At 28.5% G+C, this 16,485-nt stretch overlaps 4 protein-coding genes across 10 annotated transcripts; 3 read left to right on the top strand and 1 right to left on the bottom strand.

The window, feature by feature from the left end:
* The first annotated feature begins 34 nt into the window (after nucleotides 1-34).
* On the top strand, nucleotides 35-6,605 carry LOC117604242 (uncharacterized). Of its 5 annotated transcripts, none has more exons than XM_034324090.2 (10): nucleotides 35-400; nucleotides 856-921; nucleotides 1,788-1,955; nucleotides 2,026-2,188; nucleotides 2,419-2,490; nucleotides 2,609-2,728; nucleotides 2,970-3,074; nucleotides 3,567-3,875; nucleotides 3,953-4,045; nucleotides 4,124-6,605. In XM_034324090.2, the coding sequence occupies exons 1-10, from the start codon at nucleotides 321-323 to the stop codon at nucleotides 4,232-4,234; spliced, it is 1,287 nt and encodes a 428-aa protein (XP_034179981.1). In that variant the 5' UTR covers nucleotides 35-320; the 3' UTR covers nucleotides 4,235-6,605. The 5 variants fall into 5 exon arrangements, with proteins under 5 accessions (XP_034179981.1, XP_034179982.1, XP_034179983.1 ...); XM_034324091.2 differs by having other exon boundaries at nucleotides 3,567-3,866; nucleotides 4,124-6,604; XM_034324092.2 differs by lacking the exon at nucleotides 2,419-2,490.
* Nucleotides 6,606-6,775: 170 nt separating this feature from the next.
* On the top strand, nucleotides 6,776-8,818 carry OSCP1 (Organic solute carrier partner 1). 3 transcript variants are annotated; one of them, XM_076689006.1, is made up of 5 exons: nucleotides 6,776-6,960; nucleotides 7,052-7,215; nucleotides 7,564-7,883; nucleotides 7,959-8,236; nucleotides 8,297-8,818. In XM_076689006.1, the coding sequence occupies exons 3-5, from the start codon at nucleotides 7,614-7,616 to the stop codon at nucleotides 8,670-8,672; spliced, it is 924 nt and encodes a 307-aa protein (XP_076545121.1). In that variant the 5' UTR covers nucleotides 6,776-6,960; nucleotides 7,052-7,215; nucleotides 7,564-7,613; the 3' UTR covers nucleotides 8,673-8,818. The 3 variants fall into 3 exon arrangements, with proteins under 3 accessions (XP_076545121.1, XP_076545120.1, XP_034179991.2); XM_076689005.1 differs by having other exon boundaries at nucleotides 6,776-7,215; XM_034324100.2 differs by lacking the exons at nucleotides 6,776-6,960; nucleotides 7,052-7,215 and adding an exon at nucleotides 7,242-7,450.
* Nucleotides 8,819-8,890: 72 nt separating this feature from the next.
* On the bottom strand, nucleotides 8,891-10,912 carry LOC117604245 (enoyl-[acyl-carrier-protein] reductase, mitochondrial). The gene is made up of 5 exons (XM_034324099.2): nucleotides 10,358-10,912; nucleotides 10,039-10,275; nucleotides 9,739-9,960; nucleotides 9,450-9,680; nucleotides 8,891-9,367 (listed from the first exon to the last, which is right to left on the bottom strand). The coding sequence occupies exons 1-5, from the start codon at nucleotides 10,547-10,549 to the stop codon at nucleotides 9,137-9,139; spliced, it is 1,113 nt and encodes a 370-aa protein (XP_034179990.1). The 5' UTR covers nucleotides 10,550-10,912; the 3' UTR covers nucleotides 8,891-9,136.
* A 116-nt stretch (nucleotides 10,913-11,028) lies between these two features.
* On the top strand, nucleotides 11,029-15,580 carry LOC117604240 (solute carrier family 12 member 9). Its single transcript, XM_034324086.2, has 10 exons — nucleotides 11,029-11,314; nucleotides 11,507-11,786; nucleotides 11,912-12,046; nucleotides 12,212-12,549; nucleotides 12,622-12,835; nucleotides 12,901-13,170; nucleotides 13,254-13,461; nucleotides 13,548-14,336; nucleotides 14,401-14,832; nucleotides 14,916-15,580. Exons 2-10 carry the CDS (start codon nucleotides 11,519-11,521, stop codon nucleotides 15,112-15,114), a joined length of 2,853 nt encoding a protein of 950 aa, XP_034179977.2. The 5' UTR covers nucleotides 11,029-11,314; nucleotides 11,507-11,518; the 3' UTR covers nucleotides 15,115-15,580.
* Nucleotides 15,581-16,485: the final 905 nt, after the last annotated feature.

Genomic DNA, 16,485 nt, shown 5'->3' with positions numbered 1-16,485 from the left:
GGAAAGGTAAAGTTGAATATATTCCAAGAAATTAAACTGAGTTACACTTCTATATTACATTAATGGTTTAGCACACATGCGTACTTTGCTGAGAACGGTCAAGTGTGCATTTTGTGAAAGTTACGCATTGTATTTTTCAACTAGTCAACAGCAGTCAACAGCAAGCCATGTTGGCGACAAGTTTTGATTGCGGTTTCGACTTACGTTTGACAAATTTGTCGTGATGATCTTGATTATATATTTCTTTTAATTATTTCTAACATTTTGCAAGATCTCTTGTTACATTATTTCAATTAATTTTATGAATCACAAATTTCATTATGGTAAAATTAACAGAAGAAATGGTCGTGGCTCGGACACGAATGTCCGACTTCTCTACTGTGAAGAAACTTAATTGTTGGTAAGCATTTATTAGAATCCTATGCTTTTAAAATGATGTGTTACTTGTTCCCTTATTATTCAATAATTGTTGCATCTTATAAGATTAAAATGACAAGTTCAATGTAGTATGTATATTTTATAGTAGATTCAGCTTGTACGTAATTTATAATTTCTTATACGTTTCTGTTAAAAGATATATTATTCTAATGGCTAATATATTATTATGTTTTGTTATTTAATTTCTTTTTAATAGTTATAAAGTACTATAATTTGTACTAAGTCTAAAAGTTAAATAATTTATAGATTTTGTGAATCATCAAGGTAAAATTAATTACTTACATATTTAATGCTTAATTTTCATTTAAACTTCTTTAATTATATTACATTGATCTTATTAGAATTAATCTTAATTTGTCGTCATAAATAATTGTTAATTTATACTTATATATTTATCTTGATGTGTTATTAATATAGGGGTACAGAACTGACTGATGTAAGCATTTTAAGGAACATGAAAAATGTGGAAGTACTGTCATTAAGGTGAGAAAATATAGTATTATAATTTATAATATAAACGTTATCTTCTTTACATATTGCTTATTTATTTTATACATGTAAACGTTGTTTAGACAAGAAGGTTTAATAATAATTATTACATTGCTTGTATTACAGCAATGAGCTCAGTCATTTAAAACTTTTAGTATTGCAAAGACTCTAATGCACTCCTACTATGGACATGTTTATATAAAACTCAAGATCATAGGTACAGCCCACAACTTCAGAAGTTGTTCTACCCACACATTTTGAATTCATTGTAATATATTTCAATGCTATTAAAGAAAACTAAAACTGATCTTACCCAAATAAATACATTTTCATTTATAAATCTGTATTAGTTTAGAAATGACATTTATGATTAATGTTAATTGTAGGAATTGTAACTAGTAAAAGTAATATTAATTTTCCTTCTGCACATTTGATGTTGAATAGTCTTTTTTTATAGTATAAATGTTTTGTTTTGTATACATTTTATTTTATTTTATAGTAGTTACATTTCACTTTATCAAAGTTTAAGGCTGAATATAAATTTTTTTTTATAACTTTGTAATAAAAGTACATACGTGTTTATTATGTAATTGAAAATATATTAAAGAATTTTATTTTATTGAAATATTCATTTTGTATGTATTTGTAGATAAGTCTTTTTGTAATTCTTATTAAATACTTGAATAATGTATAATGTATGTTCAGAATATGTGGTATTAAAATTCATATCCAACTTAGTTCATAAGTAGATTAAAAAATGTGATGAAAATATTTATATAAAAAAGTAATACTGTAAAAATATTAAAATTGGAAGTTGCAGCAATAATATATGTCTATAAGTTATTTTTATTTATTTTCAGTGTAAATAATATCAATACTCTTGCTGATTTTCAATACTGTTTAAGTCTTCAAGATTTGTTTGTAAGAAAAAATAATATTAAAGATTTGAATGAAGTTTGTTACCTTCAAGGATTACCTCACTTACGAAATCTATGGCTTGGTGAAAATCCTTGTGCTGAAAAAGACGGGTATAGTAAATTTTATTAAATTATGTGGTAATTGTTGAATAGAAATTTTAATTGATTAATCTGTTTCCAGATATCGAATGGCTGTTTTGAGAGCTTTGCCAAACTTACAAAAACTTGATGACAAAGTGGTATCACCTGAGGAAGTGCAAACTGCATTAACAAGGGGTCGAATTTTAGTCCATCCTCTTGATATGGATGCATCTCCACCACAGTCAGATACAGTTAGTCCAGAAGTAAGATCATTCATACAAATATATAAATCATTTATTACTTTATTGTAGAATGTTCATATTAAAATTTGTAACTGAAGTAGGTAACTAAACTTTAACTTATGTATTGTAACATTTTAAAATATTTAGTAAGGTATAATTTTATTTAATTCCATCAGAAATTTGTAACAAAGCATTTTTTTAATACATTTTTAACAATTGTTCTAACATTTCAATAACATTTACATAATTAGGATATTGCTACCGAATATATTGGAGAACCGGAAGGTATAAGACATCGAAGATATAGTTCCTCAAGTGATCAGGTAACATGAGCTTTATAGTATTCTGACTTATTTTACAAATATTTTATTCGTGATAATTAAAATTTTCATACACAACTCTGTATGTTTCAACAAAGTAACTTTTTATATTTGTTCACAGAGAAGTTTTGAAGAACCACAACATACTCAAGAAGAATATCATGATCCAGATCATAGAAATGCAAATTACAATACTTCACCATCTCATCATTATTCACAAAATAATCAATATACATATGAAGTAAGTCAATTAATTATATATTATTTACTTTTGCATGAGAACAGGTTTTTTCTAATAGGCTTTTATGTGTAAAAGAAAGCAGATTATTCTACTTTTAATGGATCGCTTTTATTTACTTGATAAATTTAGAAGAATAATTCTTTTTCTCTTAGTAATAATTGTTAAGTGAAATAATTAAGTTAATATTTCATTAACTAAGTACAATTATATTGTTGCTACTTTTACCATCATAAACTGACAGCTACAGAATGGACAGTCAAAGAATCAAAGCAAAGACGACACTGCACGTACAGAGTCACGCAGCGTCAATGAAAGCGTGGCCACTAACACTATTGAAATAATCAAGGTACATCTTAGAATGCACAAATGTTTGTGCGATATAGTAGTTTGTTTCTAGAGCTACTTTGTTAGTCTTTTATGTTCATTAGTTTTAGTTTTATAGTACCTACAATTAATCAGTTAGTGGCATATAATTATCAGCAGCAAATAGATAAGAAGCAAAGAGCACCGAAAAAACTGTGAATCTGTTAGATATGTAGGAATACTTTAATTTGAGAAAGATTTTATACAAAATAAATAGTAAAAATATTCCATAAAATATCTCTAATCCTATCTGAAAGATCTGTCTTTTCGATAATTTTTTTCATATTATAATTATGAAAATAATTATCCTATGTATGCTATGTAATAGTGCAATACTTCAAGCAGTGAGATTTAACCAAATTTGGAAGTAAATTATGTTTATTGTATCTGTTATATTCAAAAACATCAAACAGAAATGTTTATTATTAAAAATATATATGTTAGAGGAGATTCGTTATGTTAAAACAAATTTTAGGAATACGATGATCGACCAGCAGTTTCAAGACACAATGGAGATTACGATGAAAGACGAAATTATGTGGAGTATAGCAACAACGATACCCCTCAACGTTCTTATCCACCAACATCTCCTCGAATGCAGTTCTCGGCGAATGAATCCATAGATGATAGACGTGCAGAGAGAAACCATTATGATTATGATAATAGATTGAAACCAGAATATGAAGAACATCATGATCAAAGGATAAAGTCAGATTATGAAGAACATCAACCACCATCTCAGCCTAGACGAATAGCTGTTCATAATGCCGAAAGGGTTAGAATTGTAATTGTTATCAATTTTAATTAGAAACCTATTGAAATGGTTTAAAATAAAATATGTACAATTTCTCAATGCTGCAGGAAGATTCATCTCAAGTGCCTGGATGGATAAGACATTCTGAGAAGGACAAATGTAGATCCCAATTTCATTATCACAGGAGACCTGTTACAAGAGTATGTTTCATAATTAGTTTATATAAAGCTAAGGGTATAGAATAAAAGTAACATTTTATACATATAATTTGATTTTAGAACTCAAACATACTGTCAGCTGTATTATGCTTGGTCAAAGAGCTTGACTATCCAAGTTTGGAAGTGGTAGAAATGGCTGTTAGAAACAGAATGGATGAATTGGAGGAATGATGTTTCTGACGCCGTCCCCAAAACACCCAGGGGACGGTCGCCTTCTCTCACATAGGCAGCATTTCCTCGATTCCAAGTCCAGAGTTTTCGGATTCTATTGATGCTGCAGTAATTTCTTGCCAGTGTGTTGATAATGACGCAAATTTAAATCTTGACCATCATTCGTGTAATAGGCATTCAATGGATGACAATGTTGATAAACGTCAGACTCGTCATAATGGATGTGCGGAAAGTTGTTCGATGCGAAGCCCAAAAAATGTATCCATCAATTCAACATCAAGGTATTTCGGAAATAATCAATATATGTATAAAATCAGAGACTCAGTACCGGATAACTTGATGTCGGTAGTTAATAATTGCGAAGAAAAAAAGGCCAATGATGTTAGAAGAGTGGCTAGTAGTGACAGTATCCCGAAAGGTAGTTATAATGGATTAACTTTGAGTCCGGGATGTAGGGTTTTAAGTCAGGATTGCGTAAGAAGATCGAAAAGCCCTGATATTAGAAACACGGTTGTCCCTCTTCGTTACATTCAATCGGCAAAAGGGACTTGGACATACAATTTGTAAATTATAGCTACATTAATATTCTATCGAAACAGAAAGATTCTTGATGAAATACGTTTCGAGAGATTCCTAAATATTATTAAGATAATCATTATATAAGTTAAAAGAAATGATATAGTTTCGTCCATTCTTTGGACAAAGAACACACACATACATATATGTAGATAAGAAATTATAGACCCTGAATGGTTATATTCTACCAGTGTCACGAATTTATTCGAACTTCATCTTAAAACGGATGTATTTCCACTTTCAAAGTTTCTTTCGCTCAGCAATTTTAAGGAAATTAATTTTCCTTGGATTTCTTTGCGAATACGCTGTGATATTGACCCATTATTCGATGTTAAATTCAGCATTTAATCATTTTTCGAGATAATTATTTCGAGTTGTATAGTTAGAATTGGTTTCTCTATTATATTCGTAACTAAAATTGAGTTACTATTGAAATAAATTCATAATTTAATATTTTATAGTATCTTCTGTTTCGATTGCTTCTTACAATTGTTTTTCTGTACCAAAGGAAAAAATATTCAAACAAGTCCCTTTATATACGATAATACATTAGATACAGTACGTGAGCATCTTCAAAATGGCAGCAGGTTTATATATTTTAGATAAATGATATAAAAATCAAAAGTAATGAATTTTACATAGTTTAAAATGATATTAATTTCCTTTTTTCAGTTCTGGCACACATAATGAATTCGATTTAAAATGCTTTTTATAATTGTTTTGTGAATGATTGATTATCTGTTTTCAAAAATTGTCTATAAATTACAATGTAAGGTATTTAATTAATACTTTGTACATAAAGCATACAATCAAAGGCAAGTTTAATATTTTTTATTCGTGATGAATCAAGTATTTTTTTAAATTGTAGATAACTTTTAGTTAAGTAAAATATTCTACTTATGTTTGATGCCAGCAGACACGTAACTTTTATGATGTGCAATAATTTATAAAGTAAAATATTACGTAAATGTATGTATGTACATGTGTACAGGGTACTTGACAATTTTTGGACAGTATGTTTAATAATTATTATAATAGAATGTTGTTGAATATCATTAAATATTAACTACTTTTTTTTAACAAACAGTCTTATTTACATTTACTTAAAAAAAAAAAACTTTTAAATCTGTATAAAAGTTCTATTTAATGCTACTTATTATTATTTTTGTTGTACCTTAAATTCTGTTATACATACACATTAACGAAGTATGAAGCTCAGTAATACTTTCGTTAAAATGTATTAAGTTCTAAATGAAATTGTACTTAAAATAGTATTACAGAATATTTGGAGAACAAGTCTGTGCAGCAACATGTACTATAGATTAATTATTAGACTGATAAAAGTGTATGGCATATTTTTTGGAAAGAAATCGTCGTATGTTACAAATAGGTAAATAGAGAAAATAATTGAAGTGACAAGGCTACTAAATTCTTTCTACAATATAAACCGTTCCATGTAACTAAGCCACTTTTGAACTTAGATTTAAGATATTTTATAAAGATGCGGAACGCAATATCTTTTGTTGTTATATAACCGTCCACTTGTATTATTTTATACTGATTAATGTTATTGTTATTTAATACTGTTACAAGAACAAATATTATACTTAATTACTTAATAGCTGTTTAGTATATAATGCAGAGATTAAACATTCTTTGGTTTTTCTGATTTAAAGGAATGTTTCCAATTTTAGATAAAGAAAAGGCACAATGTGTCTTTAATTTTGGACGTAAATTAATATCGTCAAAATTTTGAATTGAAATTCCACTATTGAAAATTGTTGCTTAAAATTCGTTAATTTATAAATACAGTGTTTGTTGATAATTAACCATTAAATTGTTAATTACCATCAGATGTTTTTTCTATAATTATACAATTATAATAACTTATTACAGTTACAATATTAAGGTGTTTTGAAAAATAAATTAATTATAAAAACTACTAATACTGGATTGTTATGTTCAAGGAAATATTTGTCTTTACCTTATAGCTCTTTTCTTTTATCTCCTCTCCTATCTTCTGCCATTACTTAAGTACAACGTTCAATCTACCTTTTGTAAAAGGAAAGACCACTGCAGTAGAGAGTAGAGTGTTCTCAACAGCTCCAGTCTCATTGCTTTATACACAGAAAACTATAAACTAATGATAAGTAATAACATGTTTCATAATTACATCTTAATATATTTAGAATCCAGTACTTTGATTCTTGTTTATACTAATATCAGCTTTTCTTGTCACAGGTATCTGGAGATGGAACTATCTGGTTGAGCACTTAGAAGAAAGAAACTTTCTTTTGTTTTTAACTTATTTCATAATTTTGGGAATGTAAAAACGTGTAAAAGTTCATTGATTAAGTTACATCACATCGATCGACCTCGCCTTTCAACTGTACTACATCACTTAGGTGTGTATATTTCTGTCACCAGGACAACGGTATTAGTAAACTACATAATGTATGCTTCAAATCAGTAGTCAGTAGTACTTTATACTTAAAGTGAATATTCATTACTAATTTTGTGGAATAAAAATGTCTTTATGTGCGACTCCAATTCTTTATTTAAACATGGGTGGGGAAATGTTATATGTCCTACGACAAAGATTAAAGGCACAGGGGATTAATGTTGATAAAACTATACAAGGCTAGTTTAGTACTATGCAGGAAAAAAAATTCAGCCTGTTACTTCCAATATATAATTTAGCTTCTTAATGTATATTTGAGTTGATATTACAAAATTTCTATTTTGTTTTTTAGTATTGGATGATGTGACCGCTGCTTTACTTAATCCAAAAATACTGTCTTGTATGTTTGAAGAAAAACCTTTGACTGAAATACCTGTCCTGAGGCCTACTTTAGAATGTGTTGTATTGTCTTCAATTATGAAGCTTGATAAAAATAGTATGAATAAATTATTTGATCTAATGATTATGATGGTCAAATATCAACTAACTGCAGCCACGGGCCCCGTAGAAGTTATCTTGTCAACACTAAATCACACGGATGCGATGCGTGATATGGTCAGTCATCCTGATGCTCAGCGTTGTGCGGGATTAGTACATCAGATGATAGTTGATGTAAGCAAGTTGTTACTTGATGAAATTATTTATGTATACTGATTTTTTCAAAACAATTTACTGATTATTTTACAGTTTTATGGCACTTTTACTTTGGAGGAAATTTGGAATGCCAGAAATTGTTGTCTGAAAGAATTAGAACCATATTGTATACGGGTGTCTATTCTTCTTAGACTTGGATTACAAAATGATAATGGTAGTTTCAATATAAAACATCACAAGTACAATGAAAAATATGAAGAAAATAAAGATCATTTTTCTAGCTTAAAACTATGTGATGTGGATTTTAAAACTTATTGCAATGATTCTTTTAATCTTTTTGGTGAACGCGGTACATTATTAGGAAAGAATATGTAAGTAAATAAAAGTAAATGTACTAAAAAATACTGACAAGTTAAATACGTATTATATAGGTACTCAATGATGCACGACATATCAAAATTTACTTCTGAGCAAGAAAATGATAATTATTTAAAAGAGTGTGGTACAAGAGCAGAACTTGGTATGTTAGCTGTCCAACTGGGAACTGAAGAAGCTTCGTATAAACGTCCTTTTAGTTTGAATTTACTATCAAACGAAGATAATAACAATGCAAATGTAAAAAAAGAAGATGCTAATTCTAAAGAAGATAGTGAAGATGATACAACAATTATGAAACAGGAGAAAACGAAATTTAACGAGGATTATAAAACGAAACTTGATAGTATACGTGCAGATCTTTTTGAGGATGAACATGAAGGAATAAATCATAATATGGATTTATTAGAACTTCTAGACAAAACAGAATAATTTTTCTTAATTTATTTTCAAATTACACTAATAATTAAATAACAAATAAACAAAATATTCTTATACATTTTCTCTACAGCTATATAGCTGCTTTGTACATGATGGTACAATTTTTTATAATACACAAATTTATTATTCATGCAACATAAAGGAATATATTTAATATACTAATTCACTGATTAATTATTGATATTAATCAAAATAGCTGTTTTGTAATTATTTTAGCAACAACTTATGTAAATTTGCTATGTCTGATGTTACATTTATTATGTGTTGAATTTTCGATCGTGAGTTGTAATTAAGATATTAATTAATTATTTTAAGTTAGATTTTGAATTCAATTTTTCGCATTATAAAATACGTATTATAAAAATTACAAAGCCATTATTTTTTGGAAAAGATGCAATAGCTGTGTTAAGAAGTTATTAGATTCTTCTTTCTTGGAAAGAAGAATTTTATTCATTTTAAGGTTTGGTCAGATCCAAAATGTACTTTACCCCAGTTTTACCATTCACATTAAGTACATTTGTAACAGCTTCTTGATACTGGCAAAATGGAACCAATTTATGTGGTGGAGCTTTTAATTTTTTATCTCTGAATAATGCTCCTAATTCATTATACATATTTATCCGTTCTTGCGAATTCATATTTGCCTTTGTCCATGCTGTCATCCAAAATCCTTTTAAAGTAATGTCCTATTGATATTATGAAATCATTAAAAGAATGTTATCAATTATAACATTAAGTATTTTACAGGTTTTAGTTAACATATGGTACCTTGAAAATAAGTGCAGAAGTAGCAACTGTTAAAGGTTCTCTAGACATGCCACCGTAAGTTACCATAATTCCTCCATGTGGTAAATGGCGCATCACTTCCACTGCATTTTGCCCACATATACAGTTAAGAGCTAATTTTGGTGATGGTAACTTTTTGCTTTTAAAAATTTGAGTCTTTCTTATTTCGTCTTCAGTAAGTACTTCATCTGCACCCAAACTAATTAAGTAATCCTGAAAAATATTTAAAATTACAAACAATTACAAGTTCTACTTCTCAATCTATTTATACCTTCAACTCTTTTATGTCTGGCCTATCTCTAACAACATTAACAGATCTATAATTCCATGCTTTACACAACTGTATAACAATTTGCCCAACTGCAGAATTTCCACCATTCTGGATCACAGTGTCTCCAGGTACCAGTGGCACAAAATCTTTAAGCATTCTGTATGCAGTACATGGATTGACATTTAACATACTAGCTTCTACAGTGCCAACATCTTTTGGAACCTGAAATTATAATACAATTCGTTGTATTGTTATAATAGATCTAGGTATGCTAACTTTATATTAAAACTTATTTTCCACCTTCAAAAGTTCTTCTGACTTGTAATTTGCATGAGTTCTCCAGGTCCCTAAATTCACACCATTTGGAATAACTTTATCACCAACATTTAAACCCTTCACGTCAGACCCAATGGCTATTATTTCACCTACTCCTTCATTTCCTGGAATAGCTGGTAAAGGTGGTTTACTTGGATATTTACCCTGTATGGTATTGATGTCTGCTGGATTAACAGGTGCTAATAACCATTTTACAGAAACCTTTAATAAGAACAATTTACATCATTAGTTATAATATAAAAAGGTATTATGTTGGCTTAATTATTATATTTAATTTGTTTACTTGGTTGCTTTCTGGTTGATTAATAGTTTGTGTTGTAAAATGTAAAACATCCACAGGTTCTCCATATTCCTTGTAAAACAACGATTTTACAGACTCCGTTTTTATAGCTGTATTCATTTGACGAGCTACTAACAAATTTTTTGCAATCGACCGTGATAACGGTAGAACTAATTTTTTTATACATATGACCATCTTTTTATTGGTTATATTTAATGAAGCTGATCTGATATTTATTGTAATGTTTAAAAAATAAGTGATTGCATACGCTTCTTTTAAATTTTAGGTCTTTCGAAGGGTTATGATAAGAATAATAGATACATATATATAATTATAAATTCGTATACAATGTATGTAGATTTAAATTATTAAGTCTCACTTAACATATTATCACTAAAAGAAAGAAATTTATTGAAAATAAATGTCGAAAATACAATGTTAATCAATTTATAACGTTTGATTTCTCATTGACAGCACTTTACAGCTAATAACATTTATGTTCCTTAATTCAACAAATTGTATTTTTCAATTCCTCATTTGAATAAATATTTATTTTATTCATTTTTGCTAATGTTTTACAATTATGAAATTATGTTCAACGTCAAAATTACATAGTTTTAAATAATTATCAGTAATACCAAATGTATACAGGTGAATGTTCTTTTGAGTAAATAGGGAATTTAAACATACATATTTACAAAATGAAAATTAAAAACAATAAAATAAAATGTGATAATTTGTAATCTTGAGAAATAATCGCATTACTGATTAGGTGAAGAGGAAGTTTTAAATCAGTATGTAACTTCCTGATGTGAGTTTAACAACCTTTAACTTGTACAGTTACAGATGTTATATGACATTTTAATAGATGACATCATAAGTTTTATATTTTATGCGTAACAGTTTTGTATATTGTTATGTAAATAAAGATATAAGTACGTGTATTATTATAATACCCAGGTAATTTGTCTATGAATATTTGTAATCATTATATTTAAGCTTTTATCATTTGTTATAACTATGTTATAGCCCTGTTTAAGATTACAAATAACTTAAAAGTGCTTATAAAATCAAGTGAATGAACAATGTAACTTGAGTTAACAGATATATCATTGTTATTATATTATGCTCTTTTGGAACTTATCTTTTCAGAAACTAGTAAAAATGATAGCATCAGAAGTAGGTTCAACAAATAATGAACCTGTGCAGATCAAGATTAATAGCGAAAAAGATCCACTCATTCATGGAAGAAGTGTTCTTTATAGATTAAGTAATTTCTTTAGGTTTGGAAGGGTACAGAATATAGAAGGGGATGGATATGTTGAATTTGGTAGCTTAGGTGCAGACAATGGTCGTACTTTAGGAACATTTGCTGGAGTATTTAGTCCTGTTGCTTTATCCATGTTCAGTGCTTTAGTTTTTATAAGAATGGGTAAGAACAAACATAATACTAAGTTATATGTAAAACTAAGCTCTACATATTGTATATTTAGACACTTATATATTATAAGTTATTATATGTTTTTATAATAATTTCATATTGTCTTTGTATTATAGGGTACATTGTAGGTAATGCTGGATTACTTGTAACTTTGACACAGTTCATAATTGCATATGGAATTTTAGTATTTACTGTAGCATCTGTATGTGCAATTTCAACAAATGGAGCAGTTGAAGGAGGTGGGGCATACTGTATCCTTTATTTCTAAAGTATTATTATTGTTTTCAGTAATTAGTAAAGTACCAAATTGATGAAGTACTTTTTCTGTATATCACAAAATCATTATGATGATAGTGATAATAAGACCTTGTGAAACCGTTTATGTATGATAATTTTTCTTAATAAACATTATATAGTTATGATCAGCCGTACACTTGGACCAGAATTTGGTGGTTCCATTGGGACATTATTTTTTATGGCTAATATTGTATCAAGTGCACTTTGTATATCTGGTTGTGCTGAAGGATTGATAGAAAATTTTGGGCCATCTGGTTATCTGGCTGGAAAAAGTGCTCTGATACCAGATGGTAGATGGTGGAGGTTTTTATATTGTTCTGTACTGAATACTGCCAATTTACTAGTATGTCTGATAGGAGCAGCAATGTTTGCGAAAACTAGTGTTGCAATTTTGGCTGTTGTTTGTGTTTGTTTGACAAGTGTTTTTATAAGCTTTTTAGCACAAGGATATATGGAGGTAATTATATAAATTGGAGAAACAATAGCTTATCAGTTGAAGACAGGGTAAATAATGTATCTTGTATTGTAGATACCAATTCCAGATGCAAATATATTGGTCCAAAATGCAACTTATCACGTTAATGGCACTTATACAGGACTATTATCATCTACCCTTATTAGTAATCTTTATTCAAATTATAGTCCTGATTATTCAAGTGGAGGAGTAATGACTGATTTTGCAAGTGTTTTTGGTGTACTGTTTAGCGGTGTTACCGGTATAATGGCTGGAGCTAACATGAGTGGTAAATATTTAAGAACAATAATGCATATTTATTTGTATTTACATTTAAATTATTAATATTTATAGGTGAATTAAAAAATCCCGGAAGAAACATTCCACGTGGCACTTTGTCGGCAGTATTATTTACATTTATCTGTTACATCTTATTATCTATTTTCACTGCTGCAACTACAAGTCGATTTTTATTGCAAAACAACTTTATGTACATGATGCCAATTAATATTTGGCCACCATTTGTAGCAGTTGGTATATTAACAGCAACATTTAGTGCAGGTTTAAGTAACTTAATAGGCTCAAGTAGAGTCTTAGAAGCACTGGCAAAGGATAATGTGTTTGGTAAATAATTAAAGTCTAAAGTTAAATAATCTTTTTTAAAACTTTTTAACTTTTTTAAAATCTAACATTCTTAATATTTACAGGATCTGGATTGAATTTTATTACACAAGGAACATGGAAAGGAAATCCAATTGCTGCAGTTTTTACATCATGGACCTTAGTTCAAATAATTTTACTTGTAGGTTCTTTGAATACTATTGCTCAGATTAATTCGGTATTATTTTTATTAAGTTACTTGGCTACCAATTTGGCTTGTCTTGGACTTGAACTTGCAAGTGCTCCAAACTTCAGGTATTCTTTAATTCGAATTTATGTTATTCAAAGCAATCAGTATAAAAGTTGAAACAAAACGATTTAAATGTTTTTATTTTTTACAGACCAACATTTAATTATTTTACATGGTATACAGCAACGATCGGACTTCTTGGTACATTGATAATGATGTTTGTCATAAATAGTATCTACGCTTCCAGTAGTGTAATATTGTGCTTAATATTAATCATTGTGCTGCATTTATTTTCTCCAAGCAAAAATGCCCCCTGGGGAAGCATATCACAAGCACTTATATTCCACCAAGTTAGAAAGTATTTATTAATGTTAGATTCTCGTAAAGATCATGTGAAATTTTGGCGACCGCAAATGCTTCTAATGGTAGCTTCTCCGCGATCAGCGTGTCCACTTATTGATTTTGTAAATGATTTGAAAAAAGGAGGACTATACGTAATTGGACATGTAAAAGTCGGAGAATTTTTAGGTCAAAATATTGACCCCACTATAGAAGAATACCCGCATTGGTTGAGTTTAGTTGATCATATGAAAGTTAAAGCATTTGTCGAACTAACAATTACAAAAACCGTACGCGAAGGATTACATCATTTAATTAGAATATCTGGAATGGGAGCGATGAAACCAAATACAATTGTTCTTGGTTTTTACGACGAAGAAGCTCCGGTAGACTTCTTTAAAAATTCTCCATATGCGACAGACTTATTTGAAAATGTCTCAGCATTACCAAATAGCAATGTATTTCCGTTGAGACAAACAAATGCAGAAAAATTTTTAGATCCTATACAATATGTGGGGATGTGTTCAGACGTTTTGAAAATGAAGAAAAATTTATGCTTATGCAGAAATTTCCATATGTTAAATAAATCGCAAATAACAAAGTGAGTATACAATTGATATATAATTATATTGATTTTTTTTCTATAAATAAATTCTTTATTACAGGAATTCTTCCTTGAAATATATTGACGTATGGCCTGTGAACTTTTTCCAACCAACAGATCAAGATCCATTCGATACAACATCATTGTTTATGCTTCAACTTGCATGTATCATTAATATGGTACCCGTTTGGAAAAGTTTGCATCTTAGAGTATTTCATTGTGAAATTTCAGATAGCAATGCAAGTTTGAGTATTTCAGACTCGCAAAATTCGATTAGCGAACATCCAAAAATATCTAACGAGCATCGCATTAAAAAGTTGTTAAATATGTTGAGAATATCTGCATCTATCAAGAAAATTCCTGATTGGGGAACACAAGTACGTGGGTTACAAGGTAGATCACTTATGGAATCAAGTGTGGAAAATCAATATGAATCAAGCACTGAAAGCAATGAAAACGTATTAAGCAACATATCACGTACTTATATTTTAAGGTACTTGTTTAAACATATTAATTACTGTATAAATTTAAACATAAGTACATATTACTTTGTAATTTTATAATTATATTTTTTAGTGTAAATCAATTAATTCGGCAACATTCTTCTCAAACTGCGACAACGTTTATTTATTTACCTGCTCCACCAGCATCAAATAGCTGGGATGAAAATACAATGTATCGGCAATACCTTCAATTGTTGACAGAATTAACGGCAGATTTACCACCTATAGTATTAGTACACGGTGTTAGTGCTGTTACATCAACAACATTATAACGATATGTATATGTATATACATACATATAATTTTACAAAAGAAAGTATTATTTAGTGATTAATTTATGTGGCTGTAAGTTATTATTATGTGATTTATGCTTTTAATTGTTAAATGCATTGACATCTAAATCAAAAAAATATTAGGAATATTTGATTTTACAGTTCTTTTTTATTACCAAGCTTGACTTAATAATTCAACAATAATAATGCTTTCTTATTGTAATAAGACAATTTTAATCTTATATCAAATATATAGTTTATTACTGTGATAACGAACTTATCCTATAAGAGATTCCCAGAAGTACATATTTTTTAAATACATAATATATATTTACTGAAGCACATGTAAACTGTATCCTAACACACTCATACATGAAACTATTTCTATACCAGTTTTTTGTATCACATTTAATAGCAAAATAAAATTGTTAGATGTAATAAAAGCGAATGTGAGATTAAATTCTTTAATAGTACATCTAACTAAAAAATATAAAGAGTTATAATATTGCAAGGTGAAGTAGCAGCATTTGATAGAATTAAAATACTGTCATAATTTATTAAATATTTATTGTTAAATTGTGTTTGAATAAAATTTTTTGACTTGATTTGTGGCGCCATCTGTCATTGGCGGTTGAAGTAGTACTTCCGGATATTGCTTTATAAAATAAATTGTCATTTTTAATGTTTTATAGCATAATTTATCATAGTTATCTTAATTCTATTTAAAACATGTAACATTCTACCATCTTTTATAATCATCATAAAAAAAGTCTGTGATAAAAAGTAAGATTCTCATATTCGGGTAAGAAAGGTTGCATTCCTTTCCACGGTATATGTATATTTCTAAATTTTGATTTGCTACATTTCAAATTCTATAAAACTACTAAGCAATTTTATGACACAATATAACAATAATTTCGATAACATTAAATTATAACTGTTTTCATGGTTTATATGTGTTGCTTCAATATTTAGGTATTAATAAATCATTCAGTATTGTTGTGAATCTTTTATAAATTTCAAGGCAAAAATAATTTATTGTAATAATTGTAAAATTTTAATGGTATCTTTATATGGTATTTTAATTTGATGTTATTAATTGTTTAGGAAAGAAAAATCATAGTAGTAGAATTTAAATCTCCCCCCCCCCCGGCGGGAACTATTCTTCAGTCGTTCGCTGGACGCTGAAGTGTAAACATTCCGTGTTAACGTCTTTCGCATCAAGGTACATAAATGATAATTATTCTTACCAAATTCCATTTACTCATTATTACAATGTTAATTAACTTCCATTAGTTGTTTTTCTTCAATATTTAAGGATTTTTATTAATTACTATTTTACTTTAACGAAAATAAAATTGACCTCTTCGA

The sequence above is a fragment of the Osmia lignaria genome, chromosome 7 (genome assembly GCF_051020975.1).
Source record: "Osmia lignaria lignaria isolate PbOS001 chromosome 7, iyOsmLign1, whole genome shotgun sequence".
In the NCBI taxonomy this organism is placed as follows: Eukaryota; Metazoa; Arthropoda; class Insecta; order Hymenoptera; family Megachilidae; genus Osmia; species Osmia lignaria.
The sequence above is the reverse complement of the archived record's forward strand: the minus strand, read 5'-3'. Positions and strand labels throughout refer to the sequence as shown.

Coding starts and splice junctions, on each gene's coding strand:
- LOC117604245 (XM_034324099.2), bottom strand. CDS start 10,549: ATGGTCATATGTATAAAAAAATTAGTTCTACCGTTATCACGGTCGATT. Junction 10,276..10,357: donor ATCAACCAGAAAGCAACCAA/GTAAACAAATTA, acceptor TTCTTATTAAAG/GTTTCTGTAAAATGGTTATT. Junction 9,368..9,449: donor CTTCTGCACTTATTTTCAAG/GTACCATATGTT, acceptor TAATATCAATAG/GACATTACTTTAAAAGGATT.
- LOC117604242 (XM_034324090.2), top strand. CDS start 321: ATGGTAAAATTAACAGAAGAAATGGTCGTGGCTCGGACACGAATGTCC. Junction 922..1,787: donor GTGGAAGTACTGTCATTAAG/GTGAGAAAATAT, acceptor ATTTATTTTCAG/TGTAAATAATATCAATACTC. Junction 2,729..2,969: donor ATAATCAATATACATATGAA/GTAAGTCAATTA, acceptor ATAAACTGACAG/CTACAGAATGGACAGTCAAA.
- OSCP1 (XM_034324100.2), top strand. CDS start 7,339: ATGTCTTTATGTGCGACTCCAATTCTTTATTTAAACATGGGTGGGGAA. Junction 7,884..7,958: donor TACATCAGATGATAGTTGAT/GTAAGCAAGTTG, acceptor ATTATTTTACAG/TTTTATGGCACTTTTACTTT. Junction 8,237..8,296: donor ACATTATTAGGAAAGAATAT/GTAAGTAAATAA, acceptor CGTATTATATAG/GTACTCAATGATGCACGACA.
- LOC117604240 (XM_034324086.2), top strand. CDS start 11,519: ATGATAGCATCAGAAGTAGGTTCAACAAATAATGAACCTGTGCAGATC. Junction 11,787..11,911: donor TTTAGTTTTTATAAGAATGG/GTAAGAACAAAC, acceptor TTTGTATTATAG/GGTACATTGTAGGTAATGCT. Junction 14,833..14,915: donor TCACGTACTTATATTTTAAG/GTACTTGTTTAA, acceptor TATATTTTTTAG/TGTAAATCAATTAATTCGGC.